Source organism: Polypterus senegalus, chromosome 10, assembly GCF_016835505.1.
Source record: "Polypterus senegalus isolate Bchr_013 chromosome 10, ASM1683550v1, whole genome shotgun sequence".
NCBI lineage: Eukaryota > Metazoa > Chordata > Cladistia > Polypteriformes > Polypteridae > Polypterus > Polypterus senegalus.
Window position 1 is genome coordinate 71,930,927 of NC_053163.1, and position 21,188 is coordinate 71,952,114.

Sequence of the window (21,188 nt, forward strand, 5' to 3'; positions counted from 1 at the left end):
ATTTAGAACACATATTTTTGTAATAATTTTCCAGTTTAAACTATTATTAATTTGAGTTCCAAGAGATAGACTGACTGACAGACAGAGAGACAGATAGATACGATTAATAATGAAGGATAAAAATACCAATTTCTGTCTGCTGAAGTCAAATATAATTTCTTTAGTCTTCAGTGAAAGATAGTTAAGATTACAACATACTAATCAGTCCACCTGATTTATGTAATTACTTTATCCTCACAGAAATCTGTCCTATTTCCATAGTGTTATTAGCTTACTTGATATTGGAATAATGATCACTGTTAAGTCTCATGTCACTGGCATACAGTATAAACACTACTGAGACAGAACACAACCATGAGGAGCTCCTGTGTTTGAATGAACAATCTTAAGATTGTATTCAGAAAGGATTAGCTTTACATCAGTGGGATAAAGTAATTATTACTAGAGAACCTCTGCATTGTTACTTCATTGTGAATTGCTCATGTCAGTAAACATTTTACGTGTGTTCACCTCTTAAAAGGTAAATTGTGCCATAATCTTTACTATAAAAGGACTATAAAAAATAAAATCAGTTTAAACTAGTCCTATGCGAATCAACATGTCAGTAAAATCCTGTTATTTAAGCTATTTGGACTGGACAAAAATTACTGAGGTCCTCCAGTAATAAGTACTTTATCCAATAACTGAAGTGGATAAAACAACTGGTCCTTGTTATAGGTGCTCAGTAACATAATGGGGAGAGCTGGGATTGGCTCCAGCAGACCCCCGTGACCCTAAAGAGGATATAGCGGGTTGAATAATGGATGGATTGATGGATGAAGTAAAAAAACACAAAAAAATAAAAAACAGTATTACTGAAATCAAACAGTGCAAGCATGAGTAAACTATTTCAAAGTGGTCTACAGGACTTACACAAATGTCCAACAAAAACTATTACAATGAGAGCATTTTAAACAGACACTTACCCTTAATGTAAACAAGAAATGAATCCAAAGAGAATAAAATAAAATTGAAGTATAGGGCAAGAACATTAGTCTGAACAAACTGCTCCCCTGTAAGGTGAATTGTGCAGCATACAAACAAGAACAAAAATCTAACATAAATAGTAATAATGCAGTCCAAACTGATGGTACCAGTGTGAAAGCATTAACTACTGGTACAGATGCACTAGGGCTTATTTTCAGGGGATATCATATATTGATTCATGTACAACAATATTCATTTATCCAAATACAGTCATGTCATCTTCTTCTGCAATATCGTCATAGCTCTCCACATTCAAACCCTGAATTCCAGCCTGAATTACTTGCTACTCCAGCCGCTCTGCGGATCGATGTGCCTGCTTCGATGTTTGATGAATGGTTCCATGTGGTGAAGCAAAATGCCGACATACAAATGTATTCAAGTTGCTTTTATATCTAAGTGTCGTATATCCCCCAAAGTAATGACAAAATATATTTTAAAAAAGTCTCACATAACATCTTCTGTACAATCTTTATTTTTGTACCTTTACAATACCATCCGAATGTACAGCGGCGTATTTGTGCCACAGAGAAAAAAAAATAAGGACATAATGAAAATGTCTATTTTGTGATTAAAGTGGAAATTTTGGCTTTAAACTCAAAATGTCCACTTTAACTTCGTAGTTTACTTTATCATTAAAGTAGACCATAGTAAACGCCATCAGTTGTTAAATCGCTACAAGCTTCTGGGGCATCCTCCTGACCTGACAGCAGTGGCAAGCAGCAACAGACCACCACAAAGAACACATTAAATATATGATATTCCAGCTCTCTGAACAATTAGAATTTTTAGATTTATACTTTATATCACTTTCATGATGAAATGCATTAAAATATGTGATGTTACATTTACAGATAAATCGCTAACTTTGTTTAAATAATACTGTTAATAGTTACACATATGGGGGTGGCACGGTGGCAGAGTGGTAGTGCTGCTCTCTGGCAGTAGGGAGTCACGTCCCTTGTGATCCCTGCTTGGAGTTTGCATGTTTTTCCTGGTGGGTTTCCACAGTGGGCTCAATTTTCCATCCAAAGACATGAAGGTTTGCGGACTTGGTGATGCTAAAATGACGCTAGTGTATGTGTGCGTGCTTGTGTTAACCTTGCGATGTGCTGATGACTTGTGCAGGGATTTTGTTTCTGTCATGCACCAATGCTGCTGGAATGGGCGCATCCCCGGATTGATGGATGTAATCATTAAATGGTGGATTTTAGGAGGCCCAGGCCCCTCATGGACCCTGTGATCATCAGAGGTGACTGTGTGCAGAGGGTGCAGACCTATAAATATCTGGGAGTGCAGCTGGATGACAAATTGGACTGGACTGCCAATACTGATGCTCTATGTAAGAAAGCTCAGAGCAGACTATACTTTCTGAGAAGGTTGGCATCCTTCAACATCTGCAGTAAGATGCTGCAGATGTTCTACCAGACGGTTGTGGCAAGTGCCCTCTTCTACGCGGTGGTGTGCTGGGGTGGCAGCATAAAGATGAAAGACGCCTCACGCCTGGACAAACTTGTTAAGAAGGCAGGCTCCATTGCAGGATTAAAGTTGGACAGTTTAACATCTGTGGCAGAGCGACGGGCACTAAGCAAACTCCTGTCAATCATGAAGAATCCACTGCATCCACTTAACAGGATCATCTCCAGGCAGAGGAGTAGCTTCAGTGACAGACTTTTGTCACTGTCCTGTTCCACTGACAGACTGAGGAGATCGTTCCTCCCCCACACTATGCGACTCTTCAATTCCACCGGGAGTAAATCACGAACATTAATTTTATTTTAATTCTTTTCATTTTTATTACTATTTAATTTAATATTGTTTCTTTGTATCAGTATACTGCTGCTGGATTATATGAATTTCCCCTTGGGATTAATAAAGTATCTAAAAAAAAAAAAAGTATAAACCTGGCCTTAGGCACCTTACTTTTCAGCTGACAATCTTGAATAGGTCTTATTTTTGGGTAGGGTGTTATATTACTGAGCAGCCTGAAAATTATGCTAGGGCTCATTTTCAGAGTAGGTCTTATTTTTGGGATATATAAAATAAGTACTAGCAAGTCAAGAATGGGGAATTGTCAGTACGGAGTACAAGTGCATATTGGCCCACTTGTAGCACTGACTTTATCTTGCATTCTGGTGTAAGACCAAACCTGTTCAAATAAGGCTTTAGGAAGGTCATATATGGATTCACATTCATGTTGTTCAGCTTCTCCATCAATACACATGACTGGAAAAAACTGAATATTGAAAAAAATCCAGAAATAGTGCCTTCATGTAAGGATCATGTTTGTCAAGAAAAAGCAGTTATTATGTAAGATTACAACCAGTACATTCTCTACAGCTATGTGCACAGTAAAGAAATTGATGGCTTGGTCTCTGTCATTAGGATGTATATCCCCAAATATCAAACCATTTCATTGTTATGGAGGTAAAGCCCACTGGCTCATAGTCATGAATACTGCCTAGCTTGGACATCTTAGGTAATCTTGGCTAATGGCTGCCTCTTTCTAGAGCTTAGATAAAAATCAGGACTTCTGGCAACACTTTTGTATCTGGCACTGCCCTGTTTACCCAGTGCACACAACTTCCATTTTCATTTCAGCTATGGTCACCTCCATCCCAGAAACATTTATGGCATTTTAGCAAAGCATTCCCATTACTTGTACATTTAAGGTGTTGAAATTATTGGCTTGAAATCTTTTAACATGTCACTTAATTCATAAGGGAAGAGTTTGTGATACCTGTATCATAGAAAACACCCAATTCAGTTTTCATGGCTTTTGGATTTTTTTTTTTATTATTATTAAACTCTCTTTTCCTCCTCCCATGTACCATTTTCTTTTATAAAGGAATTATACATTATATACTGTAAAGCCAGAGTTTCCTTCTACCTCATTTCCTCAGAGAGCATGCTGTCTCTCTAATAGAAGTGCTTCAATACCTTTTGTGATCCAAGGCTTACTACTCAGGTACATAACAATAACATAACAATAATATACCCTTGGTATTTATTCTACACTTAATTTTATCAGCACCTGCTAGGACTGTTGCCTTGGTGTGCTCTAGAGACTTTGATGCTATAGGAATCCTTATTGCTGCACTGTTGGGAGCTTTCTATGCAAGCATGATTACCATTCATAAACTTTACAAAACTTACAAAACTGATTCCTATGTTAGTTCACATAGAAACTAAATAGGCCACACTTAGAACAGAGTTCCTGGGAATCGCCTTTACAGTACTGCCTTGGCATAGCAGCATTTTTCCAGTGTAACCTACAAGATGAAGGGTAGAGGCTACCTTCTACATCACTTTAGTGATAACATTGTAGCATCTCAGCTGGAGTGAGCCAGAGGGAAAGCAACTGTTGGGCCGAGCTAGTAGGTTGGAGAACAGTGCGGAGGATTGACATCAGGGATATGATTGACTGTAAAGGGAAGAAAAGGGGCAGCACCCTGAATGGAGGGGTGGGAAACGGAGGCAGGGATTTCTGGATGGTTTGTGGAACAGCTAAGAAGGTGCAGAAGGACAGAGATGGGGAGTTAAACTGGGTACACAAGGTGGGTTACAGAAATGGAACTGGAGGTGTGTTTTTGGTCTGTTGACAGCTTTTCTCAGGGCCATAATGAAAGATTCATAGATAATTTTTAATTCCTGTATTTTTTTTGACTGTTCAAGTAAACTATTATGCAATCCCTTCTTTGTCCTGCTGTGTTTTTTCTTCTTTTCCTGTCACAGTGAGGTCACTACAATATGATGGGTGGTTACAGAAAGATTAGACCTTGACAACAGAAACTGGCTCCTGGGATCTGGAATGTTACTTCAGTTGTGGGGATGGAAAAAGACCTTGTGTGGAATGTTGAAAAGTACCATTTTAATATACTCTATTTACGTATAGAGACAGGATCGGCTCTAGAACTAGACTTATTAATTAAAGGTGTTCTTTGTCCTTTTCTAAGGTTGGCAGATAAGAGTGAGACCTAGAGTGTGTTTCAGAATCTTCATAAGACCTAAATGACTGCTGTACATTTGTAATTTGAAGCCACGCCATGACAGAGTTACCCACTGTGATTTGATGTTACAGGTTGTAAAATTCTGTGTTTGCCGGTATGCACCTAACAGCAAATTAAAGGATTTAACCATCTTGGAAACATTTTTGCAAAGCTCAATAGAGTCTCTTAACATACCTAGCACACTCACATGAGTCAGTGACAGTCACACCTCTAGGAACATGTCTTTGTGGAACAGCCACCCTGCTTTGAGTTGTGAATTGCTATTGGACATCACATTGAGAGTGACACACCTCTCTATGTAACAGGTGTAGAACCATCAAGGATGATGATAATAATAATACATTTTATTTATATAGTACCTTCCCCATGCTCAAGGATACAGTGGGTTCATAAAGTATGGCAAACGCCATGCAGGCTGTCCTATGCTTTTAACTTATTTTTGGTTATCGAGTGTAGACTGGTAAACAAAAATGGCAGATGAATCAATTTAAAATTAAATCTACAATACAATTAAGTGTGCAGGAAGTGAAGGCACCTGGATAACCTCTGAATTCACTGTAAGTTTAAGTACATTAGGCTCTAGTTCACCCAATGAAATTAATTTTGGGTAATAACATAAATCATGAGGCTACAGATATGAGCCAGTGGAATAAGTTTTCTCCACTGGGCTACAGAGCTTATGCTGCTGCTGCTGCAGTAGAATTAAGGGTCCAACTGATACAATATGGGCAACAAGACAAAGTAAGGCTTAGGCTTATCTTGTAAAAGGTCAACTGGGTACAGCCTAATAGGAAGAGACCCAAGACATAATAGATTGATTGCACCTGTCAGATGGCTTGGGAATTATAGGGAAATTTGCAGATGAATATGGAGAAGCTGCATTTGACTTGCTTATTTTATTAGAATCACAATATTTACTAGGCCATTTAAATAAAAAAAAAATGAGAAAAATGTTATCAGTGTATGCACCATGACACATACTTGTAAGTTTACAACTACCAAAACGCAGCCTACTTTATGATTTATCTATTTTCTAGAGTGCAGCAATCTTTAAAAGACAAAGTACATATACACATTTTGGTTTAAAATAAGAAAATAACTTACTACTATTTTCTTATTTTTTATCTCATTTAATAAACAAAAAAATGAAAGTGTAATCTATTAATAAATAAAATTTAATGACATGATCATCATGGTTTCATGTCAACTGAATAAATGACTTTGTTATGCAAGATTTTTATTACTGTGCTCTTACAGTGGTTTCTAAGATCAAAATTTATAATTTTACACTATACAGATGTTACAAGTAGAGTGTATTGATTATCACAGTGCAAATATAAACAATACTTGTACGGTAGTTGTCCACTTCATCGGCTACAATATTGAAATATGTCATAAACTATCCTATTTGCCAAATTATTTTTAGTAAAATAAGTATAAGTCTAGATCACAATGACTTCTGCAAAATACACTGACCATTTCCATGAGGTATACTTTAAGGAATACAATACTTTGTGTAAACAGACATATTATGCACACTGTACCACCCCTCTTCTCCCTATTTTAATTGCTTAAGCATTATCAATGTGGATAAAGACTGAATTATTTTATAGATTGAGTTATCAAAGCTGATTTACAAAAAGCAGAACACATACAGTACACCTAGTGTTTGACAGTACAAAGTTAAGACAGTTACATATAGGGATCATTGCTACCATGCTAGTATGCCACAGCAGCTACCATCAGATTTAGAAAGAGAAGGAAACATCTATGCACAGGAAATGATTAAACATCAGGCAGAAAAAAATCTGCTGGAAGGCTTAGGGTTTCTCAGGGTGTCATGGGAAAAGATGAATCTTCAAGAGATTTCTAAGGGTCAATTTACTAGAAGCATTTCTGCTAACAAGAGGAGGAAGGTCAATGGATGATGAAACTGAATAAAAGAATAAAAATAAAAACGTTTTATGTATTTGGAAGACTTGCATAACACATACACAATTTAAGGCAAAACATGCAGTACCTTTGAGATAAATCTTGAAAGAATATTGTATACTGTAAATATTTTATAAATAAAATATAAACAGCTTTGACCCCTTTAAAACAATGGGTATCCAGAGCCACATATTCATATAAAAATGTTCAGAACCACAGATAGGACAGAATTTGGTTTGCATTTTATTTCTGACAACTGTGCAAGCAAATACTGTAACTTAAAACAGGAAGTTTAGGGGGGAAAAACTGCAGGAAACTAATAAAAAAATCTCATGGCAGTTTTTTTTTTCTTCTTTGGATGTCACTGGTAGACACAAAGACTGCAACAACCTGAATTCCGCAATATGTTAAAAAAATAAACATTCTAAATTCAATCAATTAAAAATATAGTTGTACCAAAATGAAGTTTAAGCAAAAAAGACTAAGTACCAGGCAATTTATTTGAAAACTTTTAATGCATTTCTATGTCTACTTTTCAGGCTTTATAGAAACATTTAATTGATAGATAGATAGATACTTTATTAATCCCAAGGGGAAATTCACATAATCCAGCAGCAGTATACTAATATACATGGACCCTAGTTTTATTCTAACTTTAACATTAAAATTTAAGTTAGAAAAAAAAACTATTGTCAATATATATATATAGCGTATTTTTAAGATACCTTTTCTAATAATTATAGCACAGAGATCTTGGCACCGTTTTGTTTTTTGGCAAAATTTCATTGTTTATAAATACAATTACTAGGCAGAAAGTTTTACATTTATCCAGCGAATCACATACAGATTCTGTATGTGGTTTACATTTGTATAAATGTATACTGTATACATACATATAAAATGAGTTCACTGCTTTGGTGAGCAGTTAGAATTTCCCCTCATCTTCTACATTAAGAAACAAAGAAAATTAATTTCTTTTTTCTCTACTACATAAGTCTTACTTGTAATTTATATTTTATTTGTATAAAACAAAAAAGCTAAGTTTGGGTAAGCATAATTAAATGACTGATATGTGTTATTTTAGAAGCAGTAAAACCAGAACATCCTTTCCTGTTGTGTAGGCTAGCACTATTTTCTGACTCAGCTTGCAGTGCAACTGCTGCTTTTTTTAATCATCACAGTGTACTGAAAGCAAAATGTAGGTTTAGACATGTGACAAACATGAAAGCAAACATAGTTCTGCACAAACTGAAAACTCTTAGCATCCCTTGGGTAAGCTTACAAATTCCATCTCTGACGCCTGAAATTAACTTCTCAAATAACTCAATATAGGAGAGTAAGAAGGAAAAACAAGGAAAAAAAACCACACACACACCAACACCCTCACCTTATACACATAAAACAAAGGCACTCCTTTCAAAAAGGATATGATGCAATTTTCTATAGATTTGTATTATAGACTGCCAACATATTCCTTCTATTGAGATTGGATTTAAACTTATAATCTACCTCCTGGCACTTATGCTCACAGCTGTGATGCAAACTGGACAAACTACTGACCAAACTAAACTGAACTAATGATAAACTGACTAAAAGATTAACCCCTTATTGTACCAACAACATATTCATCTCTATCATGCAAGAGATGATGCAGTTTGCTCACATACAGTATGTAATATTATACAGGCTTCAAAATACAATGTATTCTCTGAACATAAGACAAAAAAAAATATGTATAATATGAAACTGATTGTGAAACTAAACTCGGATGTATTGCTCGATACTTCATCTGTTTCAAACTGTTCTCCAAGCTTAAAGACTTCTGTCCTTTCTAATTAATCACTTGCCATGCAAACTTAAAAGACTTAACATAAACTGTGACTGACAGCTTAAAGAAATTCCAGAAATTAACAACATTTTACAAAAAGGCACAATCAGACAATGCAATATGCATGGGCGCCAGCCTGTCATAAACATTAGGTGGAGGGAAACAAAAAAAATAAAGGCAAACATTAATCAAATAGTAAAAATAATAATAATAATAATATTCCTCCTTTTTCAATAATTCCATACAGAAATGTAATACGCAAAAAAAGAAAGCTTGCCAAAACTGCCCAAATACTACAATGTTTCCCTGCAATGGCAAGCCTCAAATGTGTTTTTTTTGGCAGTAATGATTCCACTAAAAGCACCTTTAAGCAATGACCATCATTAGATGACCAACTTACAGACATTCTGCAATATAATTTGAGGCCAACATGTAGCTAGTATTCATGTTTGTTTATGAAGTAACATCGAGCTGATTAATTAATTTTATTAAATTTATCTTGTCAGGATAGATACCAGTACACAGTCATATCAGATTTGAATCACTGTAAAACATAAGAGAAATAATTTTATCTATAGCTGAATGTAGAACCAGTAGGCTGAAAAGTTCAAACTTAGCTAATTTTTACCACTGCAATTCTTCTCTAGCTTTGCTCCAGCAGGATTGCACCTCTAAAAATGGAGCCTTTTGGCAATATGTAAAAATCAGGAAAATGAATGCCAATAATATGGACTAACATGTGGCGTTGAAATGTGCATATGCCATCTTAATTGTTAAATACTCATATTGTGGCAAGAAGTTGTGAACAACATTATTTGAAATTTGAAATCCATGCACCTGGCGCCTGTCTCATGCATACTTTTCTGTTTTGAATATAGGTCTGTAGCTGTTTTCTTGATGTATGTTAAAAAAATACAGTTGTTGGAATTAAAAATACTGCTCGTACAGAGAATTAGATTTTTTGCCACACTTGTTTAAATTTACCTTCTTTGACAGATTGTAAAACTAGAGACCAATACAACTATTTAATCTTGCCTGTTAAATAATTGTGCAGAAAGCAGTAAAACCTTTTGATCTTCTTCTACTATACAGGCTAATATCAATAACTTAATTTTAATTATGAGTCTGCGGAATGGACTCCATCTCCCTCAAATATAGACAAGGGAAATAGTACAAAGATGAAGTTCTCTCTTTTAGGCACAGCAATTATTAATAATATTTGGGTTTACTTATAATTAAATAAGTTATGCAGGAGAGGATTCAACAGACAGTCTGGGTGAGGGTGAAGTGGTTGATGAAAACATATACAGTATGTTAATAATTGATCTTCTCCCTGCTTTTAATGGAATTGGACACTACGCCATCAAGTGTTGGATCCAGCTATGTGGCCAGTGCTGTCAAAGTAACAAAGAAGATGGATAAATGGATGAGCGTATCCTAGAAATGTTATTTTCTTCAAACCAATTTTTCAGCTTTGTTTCTTTGCCAGAGCAGTGAGTACTATAATAAAGACTACACTTTATTTTTGTTCTTGACTTCAAATTAAACAAATGTTTATTGCAAGTGTGAAAGTACGTGAAATATGTAATGGGATATACACCTAGGAACACTAAGAAGGTACTGTGCACTAGAACTACCATTACTTCTAACCATATAAGTGACTTCACACTGGGCTCCATAAGTCTTTTTTTGCCAGAGATCTGAAAATTTGGACTTAAGAAGGGGAGAGATAAGACAATAACCTAATTGCAGTAGAATAACTTTAAATACAGAAAAGGGGAGATGAGTGTATACAAAATGCATATTAACTAAAATAAGCCAAGTTCTACTTGTTAATAACAGTTTAAATTACTGTATAAAATGACCCGAAAAGAACATCTTTATGTTTATGCTCTTTTTTTGTCCCCTTTGATTCTCTCCTTCTTTACATTTTAAAAATCTTTTTCCTTTCCTGTTAATACAATAAATATTCCTCAATGTAAGTGATTTGTGTCAATATCAGTCATTAAGTGGTGCAACTGAGTCTTGCATTTATTCAATGTCTAAAATAGTAAAATGTTAACTTTACTTTAACATGTGTAATTATGTTAAAAGATGGGAAAAATAAGGATTAAACCAATAAACACATAAACAAAACCCTAGCAAAGAACTCATATGAATACATTTTATAAAATGATTGCAAAACAGTCCTATCCTGGGTGTATATCTTGACTATAAATTAACCTTAAATGCATAACCACTAAATATCTATTCTCTTTTTCTCTAACATTTTCTGATTGTGTGTTGCCTTGTGTAACAGCACCTGGTAAGTGTTCAACAACATTTTCCTAATTTTTTTCTTAAAAATGACACCGAGGATAAATACAATATACAGCATAACCACATGGGAATGTGAGATGATCAGAAAAAAGCATTTTATTGACAATTCAATCATTAGAACTCATTTGACAAAAGAGAGGAGACCACTCAGAAAACCAGGAACTAGGAAATGCATAAACATATAAATAAAATGTCAGGAAATAAAGTATGTAACAATCAGATGTAATATAATTTACATAATACAAATTTTAGTTACATTTGTATATTGTTCCCATAATGTGCAACTACTTGTGAATGCTGTGTTGATTATGTTATATCACAAAGGGAAATAAGTTTGTCTGTACCCTGCTAGGCCTATATTTAAATGAAAAGAAGAACTGATAAATAAAGGACACGAGCAAAGTAATAATAACTACGCATTATAAACAGCTTTGTGGTTTGCAAGACAGCTATTAGACTGAATGCCTAAAACAAAAGAGCATTTAGTTTACTGGTTCCTCTATATGCAAAGCCACACCTTCAGTTCAAATATCTCCACTGTTTAACATGTTTTATACAACAGCATGTCTGAAATTTTGTGTAACATTTATCAGTATCATTGTTGAGAACTGGCGCAAAGCTTTTTCATGTTTCCTTATAAAAACTTTAAAAAATTCCCTTGTGGAACTGGAGGAAAAAATAAATAAAATAAGCAAAGCATTTTAAATTCCCAAAGTTTTTTTTGTTACAAACACTACATGTCAGTCTAAGAATTGCAAGGTTCAAACAATACAAACCTGGCAGCTTTAAAGTGCCCAGGTACTGCTATCTGCACAGCATTGACCACATGTGTGGTAGCAGAGTGATTCGCAGTAGTTTAACTATGTAACTAGTGTACAATATGTTAATACACCAAGCAAAACCTTTCATGCATAATGTTGCAATGCAAGAACGAAAAAAGATCTTAAAACCCTCCCCACCCACCCACTACGATTCACAATTTAAAAAAAAAACAAAACACATTCCTCACACCTCTGGTAAACACTTAAATGGCTTGCAGATCGGAATGAGAGCCAGATGGCACACAATACCAGTGGCTCACTTTCTAAGGAGAGTTATTTTACTTAATAAAGACTCTCTCTGTGAAATTAGCTTTGAGAGTTGGCTTACACCCAAAGCCCTTACATGACACCCACACTGCTATACCGTAGTCACTCTTGCTACTTCCGACTAAACACTCAAAAACACACTGCAAAAAAAATCTTTACACTCGAACATTTTCAAAACCCTTTAACTGACATTTTAAAAGCTTACTCTTTTCTTACTCGTGAAAAGTATTGCACTCAGTTAATGACCATTTCTAATTACCATCAGTGCAACAAAGATACCATATGTGTAATTTCAAGTAACACTGTCAAATAATACTCCAACGTTTTTCCTACCACGAGTGGAGGGGCAGAAGTACCAACATCTGTGCAACTTTAACACGTGTTTTTCTATTTAGGATGAATTAATATTAATTCAGTTTCCAGAACAATGATATATTCTCCCTTCTTATTCAAGTCTATCAACTTGGGAGTTTAATTATTCACACACTTACTTAAACAGAGCCTGAAAATCATATTTGCAATCTGAATAAAACAGCATTACCATTGAATGTTGCCTTAAACATTCAAACAGTACTTAAAGTAAACTACATTACACGCTGATGCAATAATAACCTGGGTCGTGTTTGAATAAAACATTCCACAAAGCACTATTTCGGATTACCTACGTGCTAGCTAATACCAGTTAACATAAATACCCATTCTCGTGCACTCTTTACTCCGAACATTTAGGCTTCTCGAAGAAAGCGTTGTCTTACCGAAGTTGATCCAGAAGAAGATGCTATGTAAACTTTAATCACCATTATTAATTGCTGAACACCTGCAAAGGCAAAGGTAGGAAAACACCGGCACAAGCAGGTCAAGGACAGCGGTTGCTGGAATGCACCGTGGACAGCTGGAAAGGTCCGAACACGTAGCTGGTCGTCCGCTTACAAAACCGCTGTACCTTCAAGACAGTCGTGGCGGTGGCGCGCGAAATTCCTTGCAAACTGGCTCGCGCTTGTTACGGGTACGCGACAGTTGTGGGCTCCGCCTCTGAGAGGGCGCTGCGCGTGCACGTACGCATGCGTGGAAGAATTTACCAAGGTTCCCGTTTTGCTTCGAGGCCACCGTTTAATTAACTGATCGCTGCAGGTAGATATGCTGAAAGTAGAAGAGAATGTTTCTCGAAAACAAAGAAAAACATGTTGTGCTCGATGCATACGTTATATTGAGCTACCTTGTTCTTTTTTATAACAGATTCTCCCATTAATTTCCCTTTTCTTTATTCAAGGGGCGTATGCTTGCTTGTTTAGTAAAATGCCTTATCTACACTGGTGCACATACAGAAGGTGTGCCTGTCGCACGTAATATTGAATCGTCGAAATGATAAAAGGTCACGAAAGGTTTGCCTTTTCAAGTTCATGCTCTGATTTTGCTGGATAATCAGTCGTGCATCTGTTCTTGTTCTTTGAGGTATTTTTTTCAGAATTATGAAAATGCACATATCTTTAGACATAGCACTGGAATGTATTAGGATTACCATTTTGTGGATATATTGTTTATACTTAATCAATTGGGCTTAATTTATATAGCGCATTTCATGGTGAACCCCACCTTAAAGCTCTTCTAAATTGGTTCAGTGCAGAAAGATTTTCATTCCAATGCATATTATTAGAGGCTTATTTATACCTGAAAATGCTGTGGTTTTGGTCATCAACCAATGTCACAAATTTTATTATGCTGTTGATACTACTTTTAATTACGCCTGTTCGATTAACTGTTTCTATCGAAAACTACTTTCTGCTGAACTGGCATAAGTGACACAAATCAAGCATTATTACATTCCTACCATTCATCTGCTGATCAGAAATGACTCGCCTTTTAACAAAAAAGGTCAGTGGGATCGCAAAAGCAATTCAAATCTGTGCTCATATTTTGGAGAAAGGTAGCACTGATCTGGGATCCTGTAAATTCATAAATATATTAAAAAGAGAGTAGAATTAAGACTGCACATTAACACTGTGGTTAGTGCTGCTGCCTCGCAGCTTGAAGGCCTATGGTTCAACTTCAGACTCTGCCAGTGTGAAGTTTACATGTTCTCCCTATTGGTTTCACTATATATATATATATATATATATATATATATATATATATATATATATTAGATTGGCATGCACGTCTACATTTTGTTAGTATGAATATGGCTGGGGGGGTGTATAGCGTAAAGGACTAATTCTGATTTGAATCCTACCTTGTGTGCAGTGTTGCTTAGACATACTGCAACTCCCTGCAGCCCCATACCTAGCCATGTGAGTTCAGAAAATGAGAATATCGAGTAGAATTAGGTAAGAGGTCCCATGACAGGCTCACATAAGATTGGCTGCAGTAAAAACCAAGCTTTCCCATGTCTGCTTTTATATGAACACTGGCATAACATGATATCATGAAACACAGAGCACCATGATACTACTGAGCCATGTGGTTTCAAATATAAAATATTTCATACTACACTAACTTCATAGCAAGGTTGTGATTTGTGGAATGCTGTTTGTGACAGTGTTCAGTGCTCACTAGGAAAGGTGTTTATACAAAACATAAACTTAATCTTTTAATATTAAAAACTACAAGTTAATGCTAAACCTCTCTGTTTTAGCTGTTTGCTGAATTTTGCTTTTGAATCTGTTTAAAATGATCCTTGGCAACAATTTTCTCTTCAGAGTTTAAACCTTTTTTGGCTGGCTAATGATTCCTGTGTACATTAAACTTAAGCCCAAGTCACTGTTGACACTATCCAGATGCTGCTTCTGTGAAGATGAGAATTGCAAAACTGGCTAGTGAAACAGCTGCTTTATTGTCAAGGTAAAAACTGTCTGTCACTATCTATAAAGGATCCAAAATGTTGAATCGGTAATAAATTTATAAACATGCTCAAAAATCAATTCTTACTTTATAGGCTATTATACGAATCTAAGGAAATGTATTATTATTTGAGTAATCATCATATAATTTGTGAAACCTTCTTTAACAATGTAGGTTTGCAATAGTTAAAATCAAATGTTTCCATAACTTCTAGGATATGATAAAGTTTCACAAAATCCCTTGTTGGCCAGAAATGTTTCCTGTCATATGATGATGTGCCTCAGCTGCAAGGATGAATGTGAGACACTTACAATAAATGTTAGATGGTTACCATATGGTTAAATGAATGAATTCAGTTCTACAGGGAATTCAACTGTAATAATCTTTTAGCACTTTCAGTATTTAAAACTGCTCACCACTGTACCATTTAAAGGAAACCACAAAGGTATTTGGGCAACAGGCAGTAAAATAGACAAAGTTACAGTAAGTAAGTTTAAGTATCTTATTTATCTTTTTCAGTATATAGCAGCCTCCTACTGGTGAAAAACTGGAAACTCCGGAACTGCTGAATAATAGCAGACAAACCTCACTAACTGAGGACTGTGGCAGTACATGCAAACTTGAGGCTTGTTCAATAATGTTTATTTTGAATTGTCTGCTAGTAAGCGTGAAATGTGCTGATACAGTTTCTTACTAGATGGCACTGAAGGAAGCCGTGTGCTGCTAGGGTTGGAGAAATAAAACATTCATGTCCAAAGATGGTAATGTAACGATCACTTCCATGTTGAAGTTAAGGAAGCAGTTTAGTTCCAGTGTCATCATACTGTGTCATTTAATAACAGGCTTTGACCTTTCCAGACCATCTGTTATGCAATAATCATTTTTTTAATGTCAGATGTGATTTGCTTGGCAAGAAATCAATTAGTCTATCATGTATAAAAACATACCTGAAAGTGGAATTTTGAGGTCGGGGGCTGTGCTATTAAACAGTGATGGCCGCAGGACTGGATAAGTAAGTGAAGAATTTATGTGGAGAAAAAAAACAATGGAAGAATGCGTTAAGTTAAACTGAATACAGAATACAGGAGGTTAACATATCAAGATGGGAGAATAAATAAATTTAAGAAAAGACTGAATTTATTGCAGCAGTCTAAACTAAGTTTAGGAAAAAATGTAAATAGCAAAATAAGAGTAAGGAAAAAGTGACCAGATGAGCAGTTATGCAAGACTGACTAACTGGAGATAGAAACCAAAGACACATGAAGTCCAGGCTGAGTTTATTAACATTTAAAATAGACAGCTGTTACAAGTGAACTGAGTAAATTTCAAATTATTATTAAAAAATCTGAAGAAGGCACAATAATTAATTTGCTACATTATGAAAACTGCAATTTAATTGGACTGTGATGATTTTTTCTCATGTTATAGAATGCTGTTTCTTTCTTAAAATATAATGGGGGTGGGCAGCACAAGGAGGGTAAGGTTCTACTCATGGAATATTGAGACAAAATAAGTGTTTCTTTATTGCAAATGACCTAATTTGTGACTGTTATTAAATGTTACATTATGGCAGTCAAGTAATTTAAAATTTGAAACAAATGCCTTGGAATACTGGAAGCAGTTCTAAAACCACCAACCTATCCATGCCTGTTTCTTCGCGTGGGGTAAAAAGTTGCTAAATTGAGTAGAACACTACCTCAAGTGGCAAACATTTCATTGCTGAGCAAAACAAAAAGGGAAAAAAGTTCTAGTAATAATGCCTAATCTTTTCATTTAAAGGATAGGTGATTTCCTTCCAATGGCTTCCTAAATTAAATCTTTTGTAAATCATCTGCTTGGGAGTTGTTGAAAAAGTATGGTCACTCTCATAGCAGCACCGAATGAAAGTTCAATAAACTGTCATTTGATCACGGGTTATAATTATTCATTGCAACCCTTATCTCCTTCTTCTGTCATCATTCAGATCCACTTCTTGTTTTTTCCCTCATTTTTCATTATCTTCTTTCATCTGATTCACATACGACGGTCCCTACTAATTAAATCTTTGCTTTGCATCTGCACAAAAAATTACTTTTCAATCTCTTGCTATGTATCCATCTTTGAAACATTTCACTTTTATTGCAATATAGCCATGTTTTCCACATTTCCAGCCTAACACGTCTTGCCACTCTTATGTAAATTGACAGACTTAATATTTTCTTTTCAGTCAAACTTTGAAACTGAAGTGACCTGTCTTGTTTTTATGAATTGTCATCCATTTTCTGAACAATCTCGAGATCCTAAAAATCTTTTTTTGTTTGCTTACTCTATTCAGTTAAAAGCATTAAATGCACTTCTCTTAATACTATCACCTTTTGTGTGTTTGGGTATGTCTATACAAGCACATTCACTTTTCAGACAAAGAATATATACCCCAAATTATTTTAAATTTCCATCCATTCAACCAACTATTTTCCTAAACCCTTTACACAGGTCAGCTGGAGCCTGTCCCAGTAGACATAGGGCACGAGGCAGGAACACCACCTTTTAGGTTGCCAGTCCATCACAGGTTGAGCACACACACACCCACACATACTCACACACGCACTAGGGAAAATTTTGCAACAGCAAGTCACCTAACCTGCATATCTAGACTGCGGGAGGAAACCCACATGGACACTAGGTCTCAAATTTCCTTCATACTGGAATTTCAACTAAATATACTGTACTTGATGTGCATACAATTATAAAATTGTCTTCAATTTCTTTGCTAAAGAGAGGTCTATCCATTCCTTAAAAATTTGTTTTATTTCTGTGTAGAAAATGTCTTCTCTATAGCTTACACAATACTTCTTTGTGAAGATCCGGTCAATCTTCTCATTGTTTACCATTTTTGTCTCCATCTTTCACAAATTTTTTAACAGACTCAGGTCAAGGCTTCAATTCAAATTCTTTTTTCAGGATTAAATCTTAAAAATTTAATCTGTCATAATACTAGCTCTTTCTGAACACCCAGAATAATAGTGAGAAGAAGGGACTTACACAGGATTGCACAGAGAGTTGGAGGCAAGAATTGAATTGGCAACCTTCAAGTGTAATGACCAACCTTCAAATTTAATGGCCAGTAATATAATCAATAGCATTGGAAAAAAAATAAACAGAGAGCACTAAATGGGCGACTATTTGGTAAACCTACTATATTTGTTGCCAGGTTTTTCTTACTTGCTTAGAACAGACTTAATTCTTCAAGGCATATTTTCAACTGGGAGCTGTTCCTTGGAGATTTTCAGTTTGTGTTGACCCAATAGCATCACACAGTTCCGGCACATTTTTTGTCCAGACATTCCTACTGCAAATCTCATCCACCCATTATCCAATCTGCTATATCCTAACACCATTCCATCTAATGTTAAAGGGACATAGCAGGAATTGGAGTAGACTGAAGTCACTTTCAAGGAAGCTTGAGATGATGCATTCTTTGTGTGATGGCACTTTATCCAGCTAAAAGTAATAATCTGAAAAAGGGTACACTGTGACCATAAAGGGGTTGTAAAGTGTAAAGAAGAAAACATCACGCAAAACAAAGGGTTGGGGTACCAACTGGTAACCCCACTTAATAATGAAGGATAAAAAAGATGGAAAATTAATAACACACATGGGTAAAAAACTGGCATCAAACCAAACAGAAAATAATGCTGGTGAAGTAATGCTCTATCCTTTTCAACAAATGGTCCTCAAATGCATTATATGAACCCTGGCTGTGGTGCATATTATTCTTTTATATATTTTTGTTCACTTCTTGGTTATTATTTTATGGTAATGTTACTTTCATGTATTCTGTGCTTTGCATACTATGCCTTGGTTATGTTTCATGTGTTTTGTGGGTGGCCCCCTGAGAAACTGGGCCCACTGCCAGGAACTGCCCTTTGCCCTATAAGTCCGCAGGGTCTCTCATTGTTCCTGGTGGTTCATTGTGAAAGCACTCTGAGAGTTTGGTGAGTTCTTGTGCTTTGTAACATTTTGTGATTTGTTTTGCATTTATTGGATATTTTGAACTTTTGCTCTGTTTTTGACATTTTTTGAATTTCTGCTTTGGAACTTGTTTGCCTAGGATTGCCTTTATTGTTATAGGCAAATCCATTTGCCTTTGTGCTCCATGGAGCTACATTGCAATTAGAATACAGTCAGTAAATCTTGTCCCTACTGTGACATGTCCAGGTGCTTGTTGCCCAGTCATTAAAACCAGGAAATGGTATTTTCATGGTGGTGGCCTTTATCTCTTGTCGGGCCTGTTGGGTCAATTGGGAGGAGTACCTGTTGAGCTGATGCCCTACTCCAGGAGGGGGCACATTCAAGTTCCTGCTCATGGCCCCAGGAGGGAGCACATTCAAGTACCTGCCAGTGATCCCAGTAGGTGGGACATTCGAGTTCCTGCCCTTGATCCAAGAACGGGACACATTCGAGTATCTGCCAGTGACCCCAGCAGGTAGCACAATTTAGTTCCTGTCCGTGACCTCAGAAGAGGGCACATCTGAAGTACAGTCAAGGGCTTCAGAGAAACTAGAACTGAGTACCAAAAACAACAACTCACCTCTTAGCTTATACTTTATGTTTTAGCCTTGACATCCTTGCTGGCAGATGCCCAGGTGCCTGCTATCCAGGGTGGTGCCTGGAAGTTGTCTGCTGTACCCACTTGCACTGAGGGGATTGCCAGGAGGAGGCCTGATAGTTTCACTCCTCATCTACCCAAGCGGGTTCAAATCTTCATTCTTTGTGTGCCATCCAGGTATTGAAGTCTTCCCTTCCGGCCTTTCCTAGGTGTACCTGTTGGACTCAATCATGGGGGTTTGTGTGTCTTGAAACTACTCCTTGAGGTGGGGGTTCTGTTATATTTCTGCCAGTGTTCCTCCCCTGGCTAGGGTTCATATTTGTATATATTTGTTATTCACTTTTGGGTCACTGTTTTATATTAATGTTACTTTCATGTATTCTGTGCTTTGTGTACTATGCCTTGGTTGTGTTTTGCACTGAAAGTTTCATTTATATTGGAATACTGTTTTAGGAAGAATAAATCTTTTATTTTATAAAGATTCTATGAGGTCCTTTTTATATCTGGCTAGTGATTTTGACTGTGTTTTTCCCCCAGTGGGCATTACTGAAAGTGCTTTTTGGAACTTAAGTGCTTTGGAACTCTATATTCACAACAAAATGAACCCCGATTTTCAGTGGCATCTGGGTTTTCATATTAACAACCTGGAAGGGATGGGGAATCAGGGTGGAAGCGGAACTGGGTCACATATCTTCCAATTGGTGAGGTATGGAACTGCAGGCAGAAAAGGATGGATAATTAGTGACAGTGCTACCTCTCTGATCAGGTAGTATTGTTTACATTATCGGGGCCGTGAAGATTTCCCTTATGCACACATGCTTGGGAGGGTGCACAGAATGCACCTAATAATTATTGCTGACAATGGCACTACAGCATTTGAAGGGTGCTCATCAAATATTAAAAGGCCTAATACAGTATTTGGACAGTGACACAATTTTCATAATTCTTTTTAAGAATGTACTATATTGTAGATTTGGGCACTCCTGCAGTTTTAGCTATCTCTCTGATAGGTTTGGATTATGAGCCAAATACTCTTCTCTTATATATTGATCTTAGTTTCCTTTATCCAAAGAAAACTGTTGCAGAACTAGACAGGCTTTTAAAAGCTGTTTCCTGGCAAAGTCTTATCTGTCTGTCCTTCCTATGTTTGAGGTTTACCAACGGTTTGCACCTTGTGGTAAACCCACTGTCTTTACTTTCATGAAAGCTTCTCTTGATCATAAACTTTTGTAATGATAGGTCTCCCTCTCAGAGAGGATTCTTGGATTGGCTACATGTTTTGATGGGGTTCTTCTTCACCAAGGACAGAATTCTGCAATCATCCAGAACAGTTTTCTTCAGTGGTTTTCCATACCTTCTGGTGTTGCTGAGTTCACCAGTGAGTTCCTCCTTCATAAAAATGTACCAGAGATTTGATTTGACCACTCCTGGTGTTTCTGCTCTCTCTAAAGCACAGGTGTCGAACTCCAGGCCTGGAGGGCCGCAGCGGCTACAGGTTTTCCTCCTAACCCTTTTCCTAATCAGTGACCCATTTTCACTGCTAATTCACATTTTAATAGCCC

At 36.3% G+C, this 21,188-nt stretch overlaps 1 protein-coding gene across 1 annotated transcript in view; it reads right to left on the reverse strand.

The window, feature by feature from the left end:
• Positions 1-13,201, reverse strand: part of LOC120537200 (SH3 domain-binding glutamic acid-rich-like protein) — a 37,647-nt gene extending 24,446 nt beyond the window's left edge. Inside the window, exon 1 of the mRNA XM_039765958.1 lies at positions 12,956-13,201. Coding sequence (XP_039621892.1) covers positions 12,956-13,000 — 45 coding nt within the window. The 5' untranslated portion in view covers positions 13,001-13,201. The remainder of the gene's footprint in view (positions 1-12,955) is intronic.
• Positions 13,202-21,188: the final 7,987 nt, after the last annotated feature.